At 33.8% G+C, this 19,917-nt stretch overlaps 1 protein-coding gene across 1 annotated transcript in view; it reads right to left on the bottom strand.

Moving 5' to 3' along the window:
* Positions 1–5,727: 5,727 nt before the first annotated feature.
* LOC129744981 (protein yellow-like) overlaps positions 5,728–19,917 on the bottom strand; it is a 92,040-nt gene continuing 77,850 nt past the window's right edge. The window contains exon 3 of the mRNA XM_055737802.1: positions 5,728–7,142. Within this exon, the coding sequence (XP_055593777.1) occupies positions 6,082–7,142 (1,061 nt within the window). The 3' untranslated portion in view covers positions 5,728–6,081. The remainder of the gene's footprint in view (positions 7,143–19,917) is intronic.

The raw sequence follows: 19,917 nt of genomic DNA, 5'->3' as shown, positions 1-19,917 counted from the left end.
ACCCTACGAGTTCAGCTCCCAATATGGGAGACTCATCGTATGTGATATTCCACAGAACCGGACCGAGTATTGACCCCTGTGGAACACCCGTCTCACCGGTCATATACTGCAGTTGGGGATTGTGGAAGTAACTTTCCACAAGCCTATACGGATATGCTGGGATCCTCATTTGGATGAGCGACGACGCAATCGCTTTCTAACTGACACTGTTGAAGGCGTTCTTCACGTCTAAAGTAACCACCGCGCAAAAGCGGAGCCCTCTCTTTTTTGTCAACCTAGCTCTGTCCATTACCTCGATGACCGAGCGGATGGCATCTACAGTACTACGACCTCTACGTACAGCAAAATGTTTTTCCGAGAGTCCGCCTTCGCTTTCAGTGTATCTCTGAAGTCGGTTCTGAATTACATTCTCCAGGACCTTACCCGCTGTATCTAGTAGGCAGATCGGCCGATACGCCAGCAATGGGTCTCTTGGAGGCTTACCCGATTTTGGCAGAAGGACGAGATTCTGCCATTTCCACTTGCCACGGAACACCCGTTCCTTCACGTATCGTTGGAACGATGTCCGGAACATATCGGGGAACTCCCTAATCGCGGCCTTGACTGCGAAGTTCGGAATGCCGTCTGGTCCGGGGGCCTTCTTCGGTTGGAGAGACTTAGCGATCTCGCGAAGTTCTTCCACGTAACATCGTGCTGTGGAAACAGCTCATTGATGATGACTCTAAGTTTTCCGGGCAAGTTTCTGCCCATGACTATCCGATAGGCATCACCCCATGGACAGTCGTTGGTGTCACGGTATAACTGCGTGAAACTTGCCCTCTTACTTGCCTTGATGGCCCTGCGGAGGGCCGATCTCGCGCTTTTGAAGAGTGGTCTATGCTCCGTTCTCTCTTCTTGGGTCCTTGCGTTCTGCATTCTGCGCCTTGCCCTATGGCAGTCGGCAGGCAGACCCGCGATTTCCTCTGTCTACCAGTAGACGGGTGGCCTAGTGTTTTTACGCTTGGCCCTTCTTGTCATCGTCAACCCTCGTCAGTTCTTCCACGGATAGGTTGTAAAGGTTCCTCTCTCAGTTCAACACTTCGACAAAGACGTTATGGTCGAACTGTGTTGTCTTCCAGAGGCGTTCCCCTGTCCCAGACTCACGTCTAAATGTCCCCGTACTTGAGCCTAACGAATAGCGAATCGCGAATTACACTTGAAAGTCAAAACTAAAACACGTTTTCCAGTACAGAAGAAGTTGAATCTATCACAGCTTTTTAAAACACTGCCAAACGGCTTGTGATATAGCTGATATAGGATATAGGATAAGTTTTTCAATAACGATCCGCCGACTGCAACGTTGATAAAGTCGCGAATGCCATAAAGATGGTAAAACGACTATAATCGAAACCAAAAAAAACACTGCCAGTTATACCTGTTGAATGTTCAATGCCAGCTATACAATCAATACAATTGTCAAAAATCTTTCTAGAGAACATACATACATAAGAATTTGTTTCTTATACTCCTGTCTTAAGTGAATAAATTTGATTCTTGACTTTCTTTTCTGTTCTTAGTTTAAAAATTAACCGTTTATATAACTGGATAACGTTTGACTTTACATTAGAGTGCTCCAAATTTGAATGGGGAATTTAAAACCTTTTTTTTTCTTAATTTGGAAACATTTTTTTCTTAATTTGGAAACATTTTAGACTGACTCAAGACTACATTTTTTTGGAATTGTTGTTAAAATTGTTTAACAAATAACTGAGGTTTTTTTTTTTAATTTTAGAAGCATGCTCGATAGCAGATTTATCGATTCATTTAAACGTAATAAATTTATCTAATAAGCAATTCCAAACATCAACTTAATTTACTCTTACCTGATTAAAACACTTTTTTCAATCAACAGCGAATAAAACGAATAAACCTTCATTCTTGATTCAAAAAGTACTTTCGCTAGGAGAATCTTAGAAACGAAAGAAAACTGTAAGTTGAATTATTTTACGAAAAATTAACATTTTTGCAGCATTAGAAATCCTTGGTCCATGTGTTTTTCTCTCTGGTGGTTCTGATTGATACAACCATTCTAGATTGGTTTAAAAAGATCCTATGTTTGGTAGAAGAGATGAAACATAAACCTCGCCAAAAGTCGTACAAATATGTACAATGTTTACATTTCGTATAAGTTGAGTTATTTCAGTTGTATGTGAAACAATTTAAACAAGAATTATAAAGAAATGATGCCTTGAGTCAGTCTAAAATGTTTCCAAATTAAGGAAAAAATAGTTGTGAAAAGCATTACAACCGAAAAAAGTCCTGATCCATGCCCCTGTGGTTATGCAATTTAAGGAAAAATGGTCAACAATTTATCCTCAACAATGAAGTTTTTCGTTTAGCAATCATCACAGTTAGCTTATGAATATTTTTATGCGAAAACGGGGCTTTTGGGGGTAATTTTCACTTGAAAATATGATGAAAAAAGCTTTATCGGTGAGGGTTAAAGAGTTGAAAATGAAAGACGGATAGAAGAACAGGAAAAAATTCTAAGGTGGTGAAAAGAGCGAAGAGCATTTGGAATAGAAGCTTGACCACATACACAGTACACAGGTGGTCAAGCTTCTATTCCAAATGCTCTTTGCTCTTTTCATCACCTTAGAATTTTCTTCTGATCTTCTATCCGTCTTTCATTTTCAACTCTTTTACCTCCACCTATTAAGCCGCAACTTAATTTTATAAAGCAAATTCACGATGATTTCTCTTCTTAAATTCTTAAAAAAAAAATTCAATAAGATCGGCTTGGAAACAATTGACCCAGCAAACATTTTTGTAGGTATATTTCTCAAGAATTTTATTATACGTCTCATATACATTATAAAATAATCGTATGAAACTCGAAAAAAATAGCATTTATCCACCAAAGTTGAGGCAATATACGTATATATTTTTAACTTTTGGCTTAAACGATAAGAGTTTACGATTTGGGCGATATTCGACACCATATTCATACATACTGAAAGAATGCAAGAGAGCACAAGTTTTTTCTCTCAATGCATGCTAAACGTCAACCAAATCCCAGAAAGTCGTTTTAGGACCAATTTTTTTAGATATCACCAGATTTTTACACATTTTTAAGTCATTTGACATCAAAATCAAAATTTCAAGTTTTACGATTTCGTTTGGAGCCCCATTTAGTGATTTTTTAAAAGTAACAAACCCGAAACTATGAGCGCTTTGAGGCACCCCTAAATCTAGTCCGATTGTGCTGAAATTTGGCACAGGTCAGTTTTTTGGTCCAATCCACAAAATGTATATGGTCCGTTTGCGAAACTCGACATGATCCATTTGGCTGCCACCCTATTCTACATATTAATTCAGTTTTCCAGATAGTCGTGTTTATTCTGTTTGGGGAAAACAAATCGTGATAAAAAAAAAGTGAAACGAGGTGGCTAAACTGCGTTGAACCAACTGCTGTTGATCTGTCTATTAAAAGTTGTTATACGCTTTTTTGGCGGAAAACTTGCCCAAGATATGGTTTCAATTTGGACCACCACCACCACCGACATCAGCTTTCGGGAACATTGTGCGCAAATCTTCATTTAGAAACCACCCCCACAATCGAGATTGTTTCGGACTTTTTTCCTCATCATTTCTGCTGGAATGATCTGAATGTTCGGAACCAAAATATTGGCCGTGAATGGCGGTGGTTCACTTTCTTTTTGTTTGCTCGCTCCTCTTCGGCAATGCAGTCTCGTCTCATTAGAGCTCTGGAATTTGTTTCGTCTTTCGAAGTCTGCTGCTAGGTTATAGAAATCTGACGCAGACGACGACCGACCTTTGGAATGGGGAAATGATGTTTGCTGTCTAAACTTGGCCAAAGTTCAATTTCCTACAGCAGCAGCACAAATAATTCGGGATAGGGTCTGGGTCAAGAAAGCGCGTTTTCACAAAAAAGTCAAGTTTAGCTGCGAGGATGTTGGTGTAAAGAGTGAAAAAAACACGATTCGCTCAGACAATTCGCTTTTGTTAGCTTTGCGATTGGATTGCAAATTTCAAGTTTTTCACCTGAAAATACGTTTCGGATGAAATAGATATAGGATTTTTCTTCAGAATTTTCAATTTAGAAAATGTTTCGGAACTTTCAACTTATAGTATGTTTAATTTTGAAGATCATTAACTGCGATTTTGCTTCCAAAAACTCTTAAATTCATCCGAAAAGATGATTTTTTTTACCAAACTCAATAAGGACGCGAAAATGTGGCTATGACATGAATTTTCGAGATGCTTGTGAAAATATACCTAATTGTTAAATTTTCAAGATCAGCGCGAGAACTATCAAACCTGTTTCAACTGCCAGCATAACATGATCTACTGGGCCTTTTCGTACATATTTATTGCATACCTTCAGGCGTTTTAAAGATGGGCGGCTGCAAAACAAGAGGCTAATTCAAAGATTGAAGTGCAACTCCAAAAAATTGAAGCGCGGAATCCTCAAGATAATTATTGCTACGTAATCAATGTACGTGTGGAATTTTTGACTTCTATTTTTTTCTATAAAGAACTTTACTTTACTTCTATCTCTTAACACGCATAAAATGCACAAAATTATCGAAAAATTGAACTTTAAAGGAACAAAAGTAAAAGGTTTGAGCGACAATTTTACTAAAATAAACCAAATCAAATAAATGCATTTGTTATTTGTCTTATCTCATACCGTTGTGAACTCGATTTTTCCATAAAACTTCGGAGTTCTTCATAAATCATAAGTTTTTTTTACCGATCGGCTGAAAAACTTTGTTTGTTTTTTACTACCTTTAACTTGATTTAAATTAAACGGTGATCAAAAACATAAATAAAATATGACTTAGATTTTATGATTAATGCCTCTCAAGGCCTAAATTGAAGATTTTTACGTTTTATTCATGACTTAACAACTTCACGAATTGAAACCTCACTGTTTGAATTTGCATTACCAATCAGAATCATAATATGTTGATAATGATGAAAAAATTTATCAAGTTCCAAAATATGCATTTATTATCCTGATTCAAAACTTCATCAACAAATTACAGTTTAATTCTTGATTCATTCATCTCAATTTCAATTCTTAAAGTTGAAATCTGAATTAAATACCAGAATTTTAATCAGAATTCTAAATATAGAATCTAAATTGGTATTCAGAATAAAAATTATTATATTGATATCAAATTTGAAAAAGATTGGATTATTCGAATTTTCGGATGGATGGGTAGAAAAAATACGAAATTTGAATCAGAACTTTGAAAATAATTTATGAATGAAAAAAGTTATCAAAGTTCTCCCAGTTTACGGTACGTCAAAAGTCATGTTCCTTAGCGCCTGTAGTTATGCAATTAAGGAAAAAATTGCCATAAAAAATTCGAAACAATAAAATTTTTCCTTGAATGAAAGTTGTTGAAAATCTTAAAGCTTAGCTTTTGTGAGGTCCCAAAGAAAAAAATGGTTTTTAAGAGGGTTAATGTTTGGGCTTTCTTCCACTGGCAGCACTGGAATTATAATCGATCTCTGCTTTCTTTATGCGATCCTAGATCCAAGATCCATCACAATCGGAAATCTCAACGGAAGAGGAATTTGGGGTTATTTGAAGAGATGACGTCTACTAAGCATTGTTGAGCTGAGACCGTATTGCCGTCGGAAGAAGCCAAGATTTGGTTTGTTCGTCCTAGAACAAGTTTTTTTTTTCGGAAACAATTAAACTGCCACAAAACACACTTTTAAGCTGATTTATTTATTATTTTTTTCATGTTTTAAGTCTGAATGATAAACTTAACTCGAAAAAAAAATTACTGACGAATCTAATGCCACCGTATGACCAGTTTTGAACTGAAGAAAAGTAAAACTTACTAAACATAAGAAACAATGCAAGTTTTCGAATGGTACCGATTCGCAAACTCCTAAAATCTATTTACACATGTATACATCATCGTTAGAGTCCTATTTACACACTTCATGGGAATTTTCTTTTTAATGGGACGATAGTGTCTTACACTTTTAGTTAAGATACTGCACGGTAACTGAAATCAGGAATGAAGGTCTGATACCTCTATTTTGGATGGGAACCTTCTAGCATGCCAAAAGTTTAGCGACCAAAGCCAAAACAGCCATCGACAAAACGCTCACACTCATTTGGGCTGCCCCACTTCGTTTGCTGCTGAAGACTCCTGCCGTTTCCAATCTGCTAGAAATAGGAGTCGTCGACGAGATTCCATAATTAAGTAAACTGTTATCGACTTCGCCGTCGTATCGATACTTCAGGTCGTTGTTGAACACGTTGTCTGGGGTATCAACGTAGCTCAAAGCTCCCGTTTTGGCGCGTAGAATCCGAAAGTTGACCTCATTAGAATTCAGTTTTCCGGCTACGAAGTTGTGCAATCGGTTGACAACTACGTAAAGGTATCCTTCATGGTCGAAACCCATTCCATCAACCCATTGGATGTGGGTCTTGTCCTTTGCCACCACGATTTGGTTTTTAGGAGTAAAAGGTAGGTAAGAGTCCCACCGCGCGATCGCGTGTTCCCCCAAAAGGCCGTAGTACAGCTCACCTTGATTGTCCATGATCATTCCATCAGTTTGGGACATTTTTCGACCATAGTCAGTGACAGACTCCAGGATGTCTCGAGGACTTGCCTTCGCAACAAACTCCGGATCACGGAGCAGCGAAGCCGGAAGTGAGTACAGATGGTAGCTGGATAGAGGACTGTAGTAAACATTTCGTTCGTAGTTTTGGTTAGCCAGCAGCGGATCAACATGAGGATCGATGTCGTTCTGAATGTGAGGATTGTAGAAAGGTCCCAAGGCGATCCCGTCAATGTGAATCGAGAAGTTCAGCTCAGTTCCATTGATTCCAAATCGAACAGCGTTCTGAGCGGCTCTCATTGAGTTGTTTTCCCGGACCTTCCAGGATCGGTTCAGCCGACGGGAGTAAACGACAATACCAGGGTCACCTCCACTGTTATCGGTGATGTAAGCGAATCCTCCGAAAGCGTCATCTACGACAATTTTGTTCAGATAGTTCATACCAGCCGGGACGACATCTTCGGGGAATTCGTAGCGCCACACGACGGTTCCGTTACGCTTCAAGTCCAGCAGCAGCAGTTTAGGTGGGCATGTTACGTGGTTGGTTCCTGAAAATAGAAAATAATACGAAAAATGTTTCATTTCAAACTGTAATCGATGAAATAATATCGTGATTTTTGCCTTTTGAAAAGAATTTGAATTTAAAACAAATTAATTTGAATAAAAAAGGAACAATTTAAGAAAAAAAACTCTACAATCCAAAATCTTATATCTAGAGCCGAATTCATATTTCGATAGCATGTTTAAAACTGAGAAAATGACATTTTTGCAAAAGTTTTGGTATTTTTTTTTTAAGTTTCATCAAGCAAGCTGTTTTTGCAAAAAACTATAGGGGGGAATGGGGATACTTGATCCCTTTTTCTAATTTTCATCATACCATTTTGGAAAAAAAAAATTGCGGATCGTAGTCTTTTGCATTTTCTGACAGAGTATAACTTCAAGTTTATATGCTGAAAAAGTTAGATCGATATATGAAACCTTAGATGACCAAGAAGCGTTTTCGAAAGACTTAAAAAATTGTGATATTTCAAAAGTTAAAAGAGAGTCGATCCTTTAATTAGGTGCCCTAAACTTTCGCAAAAATCATGCAAAATATTTAAGATAAAAGTTCCGTCGACTTTTTGGCCTAGTTTGTTTTCATTTCAGAGTTTTTAAGTGTCAGACAAAAAGAATTATAAAAGTTTTTCTAATACTCTATATTCATTGCATACATAAAGGCGCATTTTTCTAATTTTAAGATAAAAGCACTTTAAAGGTTCATTCTATTTGAAAACTGATGGATAAACGCTAGTGCATTGAATATATATGAATAATTTCGTGCTTAGCAATGAATAACATCTATTTAGATGGAAAATATGTCTTTTTGAACTCGAGGGATCAAGTCAATCCTAAAAATACATTCTGGAAAACTTGTTCTTAAAAAGTGGAGGGTTTACATTTGCTTTGAAAATATCCCATTATAATATTCATATAATACTCTAACGATTGACATATTGTAAAAAATATTTTTATTATAATTTTTTCGAGAGGGAAACATTTTAGAGTGATTAAAAATGATTTTCTAGTCACATTTTGTAAGATTTTTCGAACAAAATGCAATTAAATTGATAAACTTTTATTATATAACGACAACTGGGGCATCATGCAACACTTTTCAACTTCAATGGCGTCTAAAAACTTATTGTTCACAGATAATCATACCGCTTGTACATCAAAAGTATCAAGTTTAATGGGACATTGAATTAACGTAGTCAGAAAAATTGTTGGTGTCACGAGTTATCTTTTAATTAACAATAACAAGCGTAAGCTAAGAAAAAGAGGAAAGGCAACAAACTTTGTTTTTAATGAAAAATCAAAGGAAAACGTTTGAAAAATTACAGTTTTTGATATATTTGTGATGTCATTACGCATAAAACACCAATTGCAATATTTCTTGGTTATGTTCGAAATAAATTTTTCATTTTTTTCTGCCTGAATTGTTATTGAAGAGTGCTGCATACATTTAGGAATCGACCCGCGACCGAATATATCTTTTAATCGCATGAACTCTCTGACAATGTGAAACCAAGTTTTCCTTCGTGAAATTTGTCTTTAAACTGAATAGTTTTTAATTTCACTCCCGTTCGTATTTTCTTTCTCACCTTCACCTCTACGAAAGAATTTCTCTCAGTACTAAGCCTTTTTACCAAGGGTCAATTGTCAATAGAAGAGTTGATCAATTTATCAACTTCCTTAGCCAGTATCAAATAGAGGTGTCCACAATTATTATTCCTTTAACTATGTTATTCGGATTATTTTTTTTGTCCTCATCTTATTTCCTACATCCGTGTTTACCTCTATACTATTTTTAAGTTCTAAATGATAACGTCTATTTTTGTTTTGGAATTTCTCCAATTTTTTCCTTAACCACTTTCCATTTGCATCATATAATCCTTCTATCTCAGAAATTTCCAATTACCAAAAAAATAGAAATGGACGCTCGCATCGCACCGACCGTGCCATTGTCGAAACCGACCGAATTTATTTTCCTCGTACTCTCTGACAATGTGAAACCGAACCTTTCTTCGTTAAATTCGTCTGTAAACTGATTCATTCTTTTTTCATTCCACTGGCGTTCATATTTTCGTTCTCAGCTTCACCTTTATGAGAGATTTTTCAACAACCAGCGATGGAACCAGTACCGACTTTTCGGTATTTACATATACCGATTTTTCACAAAATTTTCGACAAAGAATCGGTACATACCGAAGACCGATTTTGGGCAAAACAATCCGATTTCATACCGGTTTAAAAAAAAATTCAGTTGTTTGTTTATAACTTAAGAATCAAGATATGTGCACGTTCGTGACAAATAGCATTTAATATTGAGAGTTCGGTAGCATGATATTAATGTTTTGAGTGAATAACACAATATAACAATTTTTAACATTAAATATGATGTTTTAAAAGCGATTCAAAGCCAATGTCAAATCGCCAGCCAGCCTTTTATTAAGCATGACTAATGATTGATGCGAAGATAAATCCCAGCCAACATGAAATCGTAATAGAAATGACAATCCATATCGAATATTAAGACATTTTCAATATCCATCGTAAACACGTTGGAATTGGGTGATTTTCTTTCATTCATTTATACATACAGTGGTTTTAAAATAGATAATCCAGTTGAGATAATCCAGGAAGGCGGTGAGCTCAATTTTAAAATTTGGAGGGCGTTGAAAGGGCTTAGGGGGCGATAAAATCGTAATTCACATTTTTACAAATCACGAAAAAACGTTGATTTGGAATATCAACAAGAATATTCGATGCAAAACAATGAAATAACGTAAATTACATCAGTTTCAAGACTGAAATATCTATAATTTTAATATCTATAGGGGAGAATGAGGATACTTGATCCCTGGTGATACTTGATTCCTTAGCTATATCTCGAAACTGGAATGTCTTAAAAAGATCAAATGTTCTAGAAAAATGTGCCAAAATGAGCAAAATAACAATGCTCGTAGTTTAAAGTTTTTTAACAAAATAATTGTTTGAGTAATTGAACTTTGTTTGAAAATTTTCACAAAATGTAACTTGAAGATCTTTTTTTATCACTTTAAAATGTTCCTTACATGGGAAAATTATGAAAAAAATATTTGTTCCAATGTATCAATCGTTCGAGCGTAAAATGAACTTCATAATGCCATATTTTCGAAGCAATGGAAAACTCTCAACTTTTTTCAGAAAAAGTTTTCTAAAATGTTGATTATGGGTACAATTGATCCCCTAGAGTTGGGTACAATTGATCACCCTTCCAAACGGCATATTCTTCTTCTGAATTGATCGTTATGATTGCTGATTGCGAAACTACTAATATTTATCCAAAATCTAATATTTATCAAACAATTGTTTGAAGAAAAGAGCAAAAATAATTAATTTTCTCTTAATTATAAAAAATAGCGCCTTTAAGTATGCAATATTATTAGCATTGAGACAAAGTTTTAGAATTTTCTTCTTATGTCTGCTATAAATTGTGAAATGAGAACAAAAATGACCAAAATAGTCAATTAACATTCTATCTTGGGATTTTGTTTGATTTTTATACAAGGATTAGGGCTTCTTGAATAAAATATCAAGCCTCCTTCAATAGGGGATCAAGTTTCCCATAACTTCAGAAAAATCGCAATTTTTTTACTCCCACGAAAATGCTTCTAGTTCATCAACGGCTCCAAGTATCGTTCTAAATTTTGGAGCATAGAAACTTGAAGTTACAAGCTGTCAGAAAATGTCAAAGACGGCGAGTTGCTAAATTTTTCCAAAAAGATATGGTGAAAATAAGAAAAGGGGATCAAGTATCCCCACTCTCCCCTAACTAAATAATATCTTTAATTATAAAAATATTTTATTATAAGCTAATTTTTGTTCTAGAATCTCAATATTTTTTTTCTAAAAATGTATCTAAAAGATTTTTTTTAATTGTTACAGATTTTGTATTTTTGCATGTTGATCTTGTTCTGTAAGATTATTTTGGATTATACTGAAAAAGATCTATTTTTGATGGCAATGCTTGATAATCTTCAAAATTTATTGTCTCAAAAAATCTGCTAAACAGAAAAGACCTTCGAAAAATCTGTGTAAAAACAGAACAAGAACAGAAAGCGTCTATTACCAGGGGGCTCATATGAGCTTTTTGGTGTGGGGGAGTGTGGTGGGCCGCTTTATATGTGTAAAAAAGGCGTAATTTGTTCATCTTTATTTTAATCGATTCAAAAATTCTATTTTCCATTTGCCATGGATAGACTTTTCACCAATTCGGTTATCACTAACATTGCCGGAATTTATTTATTGGAATTTTTTTTAAATTTTAATACCCGTGAATGCCGCCTAACTTTGAACAGAATTCAAATTTAGATGATAAGAAATAATGCTTTTTTTACGTTATTTCACCGGCTTGACAGTAATTAATTTTATTCAATAATGTAATTTAATGGTGAATATAGAATTCTGTTTACCAAAATTCAAGATTTGTTAAAATAGCAATAATAGACATAATTTGATATCAAAACAAACTAATCAACCATTTAAGTGTTCGTCAAGAAAACTTTACAGAGAATGAAGTTTTTAATGGAGGTTTGAAGCAAAATGAGGCCCTTGGAGCCAAAAGAGTATAAGTGCAAAAAAGCTCATTTTGAGAAAACACGGTTTTAAGTTGTAATGTTTGGTAATTTACCATTAATTTTTCGAAAATTCGAACAAAACAGTATGTACATAAATTTCTAATAATCTGAAAAATCACGAAATATAGTTTGAAATATGAAAAATCGTCTGACAATATTAAATCAAAATCGACCATTTTTACACTTATATTACCCCTACCGTTTTGGCTCTGAAGGTCTCATATAAATTTGATTGAATTTTGTGTTAAGCCTTACAACAACATAATTTTTTTCAAAGCTTTTCTTAAAAAAAGTCCAGGGGGCGCACACAGGGGTAAATGCATCTAATAAGCGATCAAAATTACTTGCGGACAAAGGGTAAACGATAGACATTTGATGTCTTCGCAACATTTTCATATTTTTTGATGATATATTAAATTCTTGAAAGAAAAAAGTGTTTATTTCACCAAGAAGGAAGATAAAAAAAAATATTTCTTGAAATAATTTGTTTAGAGACTTGATGTCTTCACAAAAGTTATAGATCTTATTATTTTAAGCAACTTTGTTGAAGACATCATCAAGATCGCATGAAAATCATAAAAGTTACGAGCATTTTAAAAATAACGAGCATTTTAACAAGTAATTTTAAGTTTTTATTTAATATCTTTTTTAGTATACAAATTACAAACTTGGTATATTTGAAAAAGTTGTTCAAATGGTTGAAACACATAATTTTGTGGAACATTTCAAATACATACTTCAACTAAGAAAGGAGATGTACCGTCAAACGGGGCATCATGCAACAGCGGGGTTCGATGCAACATTTATATAACACTACATTGAATCAATTTTTAATTTAATGTATTGTAATAAAGTTATCTTTTAATGATAACAAAATGATGATGACATAATTTCTCGCATCTTAAGCTAGTTGTATTAAGTTTTTTATTTTTATGTAAAATTTGAAAAATCGAGCAATAAATTTACAAATTTTAACATTTTTTGATGCCGAAAAAAACTTTACCCAGTATGACGGATCGGCTTGATAAAATTACCTACAAACTTTTTACAGGTTTCCTCATATTATACCAACATTGTTTCTGTAAAAATATTTTTCGAACAATCACCCAATTTTTTTAAATGAATATTTTTAATATTCAGTTAGGTGTCTGGGGTTAAATGCAACAAAATGCTAATCAAAGAAATACCTTGTAAATCTCGTTTCCAATTGTTGGAATATGAATGTTTTGAATCACGCGTTTGTAAACATTTAAATTTCATTCATCCAAACATTTATTTTTATGATTTCAGCTTTTAAAATTTTTCGCAGTATTATTTAACCCCTAAATGTATGCAGCATCCTAAATTTCAGAAAAAATGTGAAAATTTGTTTTTACAGACCCAAAAACTACTGCAATTGATGTGGCCATGCGTAATGGTCTTTAAGACATCGCAAATATATTAAAAATTATGAATTTTCGTACGTTTTCATAAGATTCTTCATTAAAAACAAAGTTTGTTGCAAGTTACCCCATTTTCTAAGAAGGGTGAAAATCGCATGTTTTTAGAAAATTAAAAATAACTGAAGAAACCAATAATTTTTTTAACTACGCCAATTTGATGTCCCAGCATCCTTAAAACTTTTGATGCATAAAGGATACGATTAACTGTGAACATAAGTTTTTTAGAAGCTATAGAAGTTGAAAATTGTTGCATGTTGCCCCAGTTGACGGTACTACAAAATATCCAAAATAATGCCTTTTTTCAGTAAGTTAAAACCTTAAAAGTTCGGACGAGTTCGTATAACTTTTTGAGTGGGTTTTGTTGGTCAAGTTAATGGCTTTCCATTGATATATAAATTTAACATTAGTTTTGATAAGATTTTTTACAAACTAGCAATCAAAAATGAGCTTTTTACTCTTAAAACAGGGAAAATTGAGGGTGTTTTTCTTCGAATTTTAAGTGTTTCTAGAGGAAAAAGCGCATTATTGATTGCCAGTTTGTAAAAAATCTTATTCCAATCCATTTGAACAACTTTCTCAAATATACCAAGTTTGTAAATCGTATACTAAAAAATATATTAAATAAAAACTCAAAATTACTTGTTAAAATGCTCGTTATTTTTAAAATGCTTGTAACTTTTATGATTTTCATGCGATCTTGATGGTGTCTTCAACAAAGTTGCTTAAAATAATAAGATCTAGAACTTTTGTGAAGACATCAAGTCTCTAAACTAATTATTTCAAGAAATAAATTTTTTATCTCCTTTCCACGTGAAATAATCACTTTTTTCTTTCAAGAATTTGATAGATCATCAAAAAAATATGAAAATGTTGCGAAGACATCAAATGTCTACCGTTAACCGTTTGTCCGCAAATAATTTTGATCGCTTATTAGGTGCTAAAGGAGGCGATGAGTGAAAAAAGTTTAAAAACCACTGATTTAAGACGAGCTTTGCCCAAAAAATGTTGAATCGGATAGCAGTTTAGTCAATTCGTAAATATGTATCCAAAAAGTTCAAAATATGCTAGTTCGACATAAAAGATATGAGTTTTCTGAAAGTGAACTGATTTACAATAAATGGGCGATGCTTCAATTGACAATCCATCCGGTCTCTTCTTTTCTACCTTTGACCGGTTCATAAAAAGAAAATCTCATCTATAGAGCTAAGGCGTGGATCATATCAACTGATATGTTGACATTGGAGTAAGATATCGGAAAGAAAACTCGGAGGACTGGGATTCAAATCTCGGTCGAGGACATTTTTTTCGTTTTACTCAAATTACTTAAATCGTTTATTTTGTGGAAAAATCGAATCGTTGGAAACGTTTTATTGTAGATATATCGCCTCCACTTTTGTAAGTATATGCTATTTTAGTAAGTTTAATACAATCTTTTCATCTGATATATTTGTTTGAATAATTATGCGATCCTCCTGCGATATACCTTAAGGTCAGTTTTACGCTCGGACGTTGGTACGAACGAACGCAATTTATCTTCGCTCCGAACCTAGTCAGTTGTCAATCCACAGTTTGTGGTTTTTTTTCTTCTTCACGGAATTTACTGCGTTATTCCATCATGGACAAGACCCGAAAACATACGTACAAAATTGCTTTCGGTCCAACCGCTAAGGCTCCAGCTTATCTTGATGTATTACGGTTTGTCGGTAACAAGTTAAAGATATCAGCAGCACAAGTGCACTCGATATATAAGGACGAGAATGAAAGATGTTTCTATCTGAAATTTCTGGACGAAACGGCCTTCAACATGTTTTCCAGCAGCCTTCAGGAACAATACGATTTTGGATATGAAGATGGAACGATTACCTCGGTGAAATTAGAAATTGCGAGCAGTCTATTTCGTTACGTACGAATTTTTAACTTGCCCCCAGAAATAGAGGAAAAGGAAATCGCTTCGGCTTTGGGCCATTTCGGAACGGTAAGGCAACATGTGCGCGAAAAGTTTCCGGCAGAATACGGATTTCAAGTCTACAGTGGCATCAGAGGGGTCCATATGGAAATAACCAAGGAGATACCCGCTAACTTATTCATTGGACACTTTAAGGCGCGACTGTACTACGAGGGCCTTAAGAACAGGTGCTTTTTCTGCAAAGGTGAGGGCCATTTGAAAGCAGATTGTCCTAAGCTCATCAAGTTGAAAACAGTTCAAAATGGGGCATACAGCCAGGTAGTTGCCAATGGTATTCTTGGAGCATCCTCGAGTTCAACCATACTGAAGCCGAACATGACATCACTTCCACTCCCGAATATTAAAAGAACCGAAAAAGAAATCACCAACTCAACTGCCGAACCTGACAAGCACGAGGTGTCGAAACCGTTGGAAAAAAACGATCGTAGCTCGCACGTGACCAGTCCCAATCCCGATAGTGCATCGTTGGATGGTGTTGCTGTCGACGATGATGATATGGAAGTTGAACAACAGACGCTGAAACGCTCATCGGATACGACCTCCAGCACCGACTCGGATAGTTCGCCGAAAGACAAACGTAAAGGCAAAAAGGAGATGAAGACAGCGCCGAGTCCGATCGATGGTATCAGCACGCGTAGCACGACCGCTGGTAAGAAGTGAGATGACGACCACCAAGCCTGTAGGACCAAGTTGCTTTTCAAACGTAAGTTTAGAAGATTTTCAAATGATGGTTTTCGTACTCGGTTTTTCGTTTTTATTGCCTTAACATTTTTCCCAATTTTTGTTTAAGCTCCTCCACAAATTCAGAAATGCATTTTACTCAATCGATCGCGACTATTAACCTCAATGCTATCAGCTCAATGGCAAAAAAACTACTATTGAGAGATTTTGTTAGAGATTTTGATGTTGATGTTGTGTGTTTACAAGAAGTTTCCTTTGAGAATTTTAATTTTTTGAATTCCCATGAAGCATTAGTAAATATCAGTGAAGACGGTAAAGGAACTGCAATTCTAATACGGAAAAACATTCAATTTTCAAATGTTATTCTCAACACAAATGGAAGAATTATTTCTACTTGCATTGGAAGCACTAACCTGATAAATGTTTACTCCCATTCTGGGAGCGGGTTTAAAAAAGAAAGAGATCACCTTTTTACACAGGAAATTTTAGTGCACTTGTCAAATAATAAAGAAAATGTAATTCTGGGGGATTTCAATTGTATTTTGTTACCGGAAGACACAAATGGTTTAGTTAAAAACGTATCCAGTGGATTAAAAAAACTTGTTTCGTCATTAAAATTGATAGATGTTGAAAAGAAAATTAAACAGAATAATACTATATTCACGTTCGTCAGGGGAGATTCGAGTTCTAGACTGGATAGAATATACGCATCATCAGAGTTTATTTCATTTATCAAAGAAATCCGCACAGTTCCTTTGAATTTTTCTGACCATCACGGTGTCATAATGAAATGTAATGTCGAGAATTCTAATAGTTTTGCTTTCATAGGTAAAGGATATTGGAAACTAAATTTAAATGTGTTTAAAAATGAAGATATATTCGATAAATTTAAAGAAATGTATTTAGAATTGAAATCCAGAAGATCTTATGAAGATATCAATTACTGGTGGAATACCCATGCAAAAACAAGCATTAAAAAAATTTTCAAAAAAGAAAACTTCCTGAGAAACCAACAATTTTATCGAGAAAAAAATTTCTATGATAATTGTCTTTTTGAATTATTTAAAAAACAAACTTTAGGTTTAAACGTTCAGTCAGATATGAAAATTGTCAAATCAAAAATTCTAGACTTCCAAGTAAGAAATATGAACGCTCTTAACTACAAATTAAAAGCACATACATTATATGATGAAGAAAAATTAAGTATTTTTCAAATTGCTAATAGACTAAACAGAACCGCAAATTCAAATACTTTGAAACTTAGGATTGAAAATCAGATAACTAATGATACGAATAAGTTAAGATCAACAATTTATGAATATTTCAGCAACATTTTCAAAAAACTCCCAGACATTCGAAATGACTATGAAAATATTTTAAATACACTAAATAATAGAATGAACGATATTGATCAGCAAATGTTAACTAGACCCATAACTTGTGATGAGTTAAAAACAGTAATTGAAACAGCATCTAAAAAAAGTAGTCCTGGCCCTGATGGTTTATGTTACAATTTCTATAGCGTTTTCTTTGAGTTATTAAAAAATGACTTAGTAGCTCTATTCAATCTATATTTGCAAGGTAACACAAATCCAGATAAATCATTTTATGAAGGTATCATTACACTCGTCCCTAAAAAAGGAGATATTTATGATCTTGCAAATCGTAGACCTATTAGTATGCTCAACGCAGATAGCAAACTTTTCACTAAAATTCTTTGGAATAGAGTTAGACCTTTAATGATAAAACTAATAGGCAAAGGGCAATCTGCAGCTGTTGATAACAGATCGTGTGTTGATAACTTGAAAGATTTAAGAAATATCTTGATTCAATCAAACTCGTCTAAGCGATTTAAAGCCGTATTGTTAAGCCTTGACTTAGAGAAAGCATTTGATCGTGTAGATCATGACTTTCTTTGGGCAGTTTTAGACAAATTCAATTTTCCGGTTTCTTTTATTAATTGTTTGAAACGTCTATATAAAAATGCTTATTCTAAAGTTCTTTTCAACGGGTTTTTTACTCCTTTAATATCAATTCAGAGCTCAGTGCGGCAAGGATGCCCACTGAGTATGGCTTTGTTTTCATTATATATTGAACCATTAATTCGGAAACTGAGTGAGAATATACCTGGATGTCTCATAGGAAATAAATTTATTAATGTTATATCCTATGCAGACGATATAAATATTTTAATAAAGAACAATAATGAGTTCGATACGGCTCTAGAGATAGTCAGCTATTTTAGTATTTACTCTAAAATAAAACTGAACTTATCAAAATCATATTTTTTAAGATTTAACTCATGTATGACTGGGCCCCACATAATTCAAGAAAAAGAATCAATAAAAATCTTAGGCGTGGAAATATTTCAAAATATCAAACTTTTATTGGAGAGAAACTATCATTCTTACGTTAATAAATTGAAGTATATAACATCTCTACATTGTTCACGTAACATAACTCTTTTTGAAAAAGTTAATCTATTAAATGTATTTATATTGTCAAAATTATGGTACATATGTCAGGTTTTTCCCCCAGAGAATAAATATCTGGCTCAGATCAAAATGATGTGCGGACGTTTTTTTATGGTCGTCAACAATTTTCAAAGTGCCAAGAAACGAGTTGTATTTGCCTGTGTACAAAGGTGGTTTAGCTTTAATCGATGTTGAATCTAAATCCAAGGCATTGTTTGTGAAAAATATTTTATATCAAAAAGAAAATAATACATTTACAGTAGATGAATTTATGCTTAATCAAAAATACAACATGAAATTATCCAAAAACATGAAAAGTTGGATTTGCGTAGCTAATAATTTGAAAAACGATGATCACTTGAAAAGCTCCAAGAAATTATACGATTATTTTATTGACAATTTGAAGATTGAATGCAAAGTCCAAAAAGATCTACCGTCGATGTGCTGGGAAAACATGTTAGCTAATTTGGATAGTAATTTTCTCAGCTTTAAAAATAAAGATATACTGTTCAGGGTGTATAAAGATATTATACCAAACAAAGTAAAGCTTTTACGTAATAATATAAACGGTAATGATTCTTCAAACTGCGAGAACTGCGGAACTTTACAAACAACAAGTCATATAATAAAATCCTGTACAAATTCTATCTTAATTTGGAAGTGGTTAAAAATTACGTTAAATCAAAATCTCAAGATAAATGTATTTGAGCCAGATGAGTTGTTATCATTGAATATTTCAGTTAAAAATTATAGATATAAAGCAGGACTTCGGTTATTAGCTGAAGTTATAACGTTCAATATAGAAACTAAAGGAACTGGAGATTTGGAAAAGCTTAAACAAAATATAAGAAACGCGCGATTTAATTCCAAGCACCTGTTTGAAAAGCATTTCAGAAATCATTTGAATTTTTTCTAAGCTGTTTGTAATTAAACTATAACTAACCATAAGCAAAAACAACAAAAGTGAACATATTATTGTAATTTGAAAAATAAAGGTAATTTGAAAAAAAAAAAAAAAAAAAAAGGTAAGAATTCTTGAATGTTTACTGAGATAACAGTTTTCAATGTGTTTTATCAGAAAAATGATTTAAAAAAATGGTTTAATCCTTTTCCAATTTCACTTGTAATTTTTTCGAAAAGATTTTCATGTAAACATAAATGAACTTGATTTTGATCATCGGTATTTCTTACCGGTATTTATTCCGATTTTTGGAATTTTTATACCGAATACCGATTTGCTTGAAAATACTAATTTTAATGTGGCATCACTGCTCTTAACGACGCGTCCTGTCAGAAGAAGGGTTGTTCAATTCTATCGTAACATTTCATTAGGGCGAAATTGCCAAATGTAAACAAATCGAGTTAAAGGTAATTCTGGATGTACGCGGTTGCACTTTACCTAATAAACGCGGTTTCGTCTTAAAATCACATAAAATTTTCAAAAAATTGATAAAACTCATTTGGGCGAAACTTCCTGTTGATGCAGTTTCGTTGGAACGTGAAGTTATGCCTATTTAAAATGGGGTTCATTTTTTTATTCGTGTAGAGCCAGTAGGCGTAACTGAGTTGACCGTGTGTGACAAAACGACCTAATTAGTTTT

This window comes from Uranotaenia lowii, chromosome 2 (genome assembly GCF_029784155.1).
Source record: "Uranotaenia lowii strain MFRU-FL chromosome 2, ASM2978415v1, whole genome shotgun sequence".
NCBI lineage: Eukaryota > Metazoa > Arthropoda > Insecta > Diptera > Culicidae > Uranotaenia > Uranotaenia lowii.
Note: the sequence above shows the minus strand (reverse complement) of the source record. Positions and strands in the feature narration are given on the sequence as shown.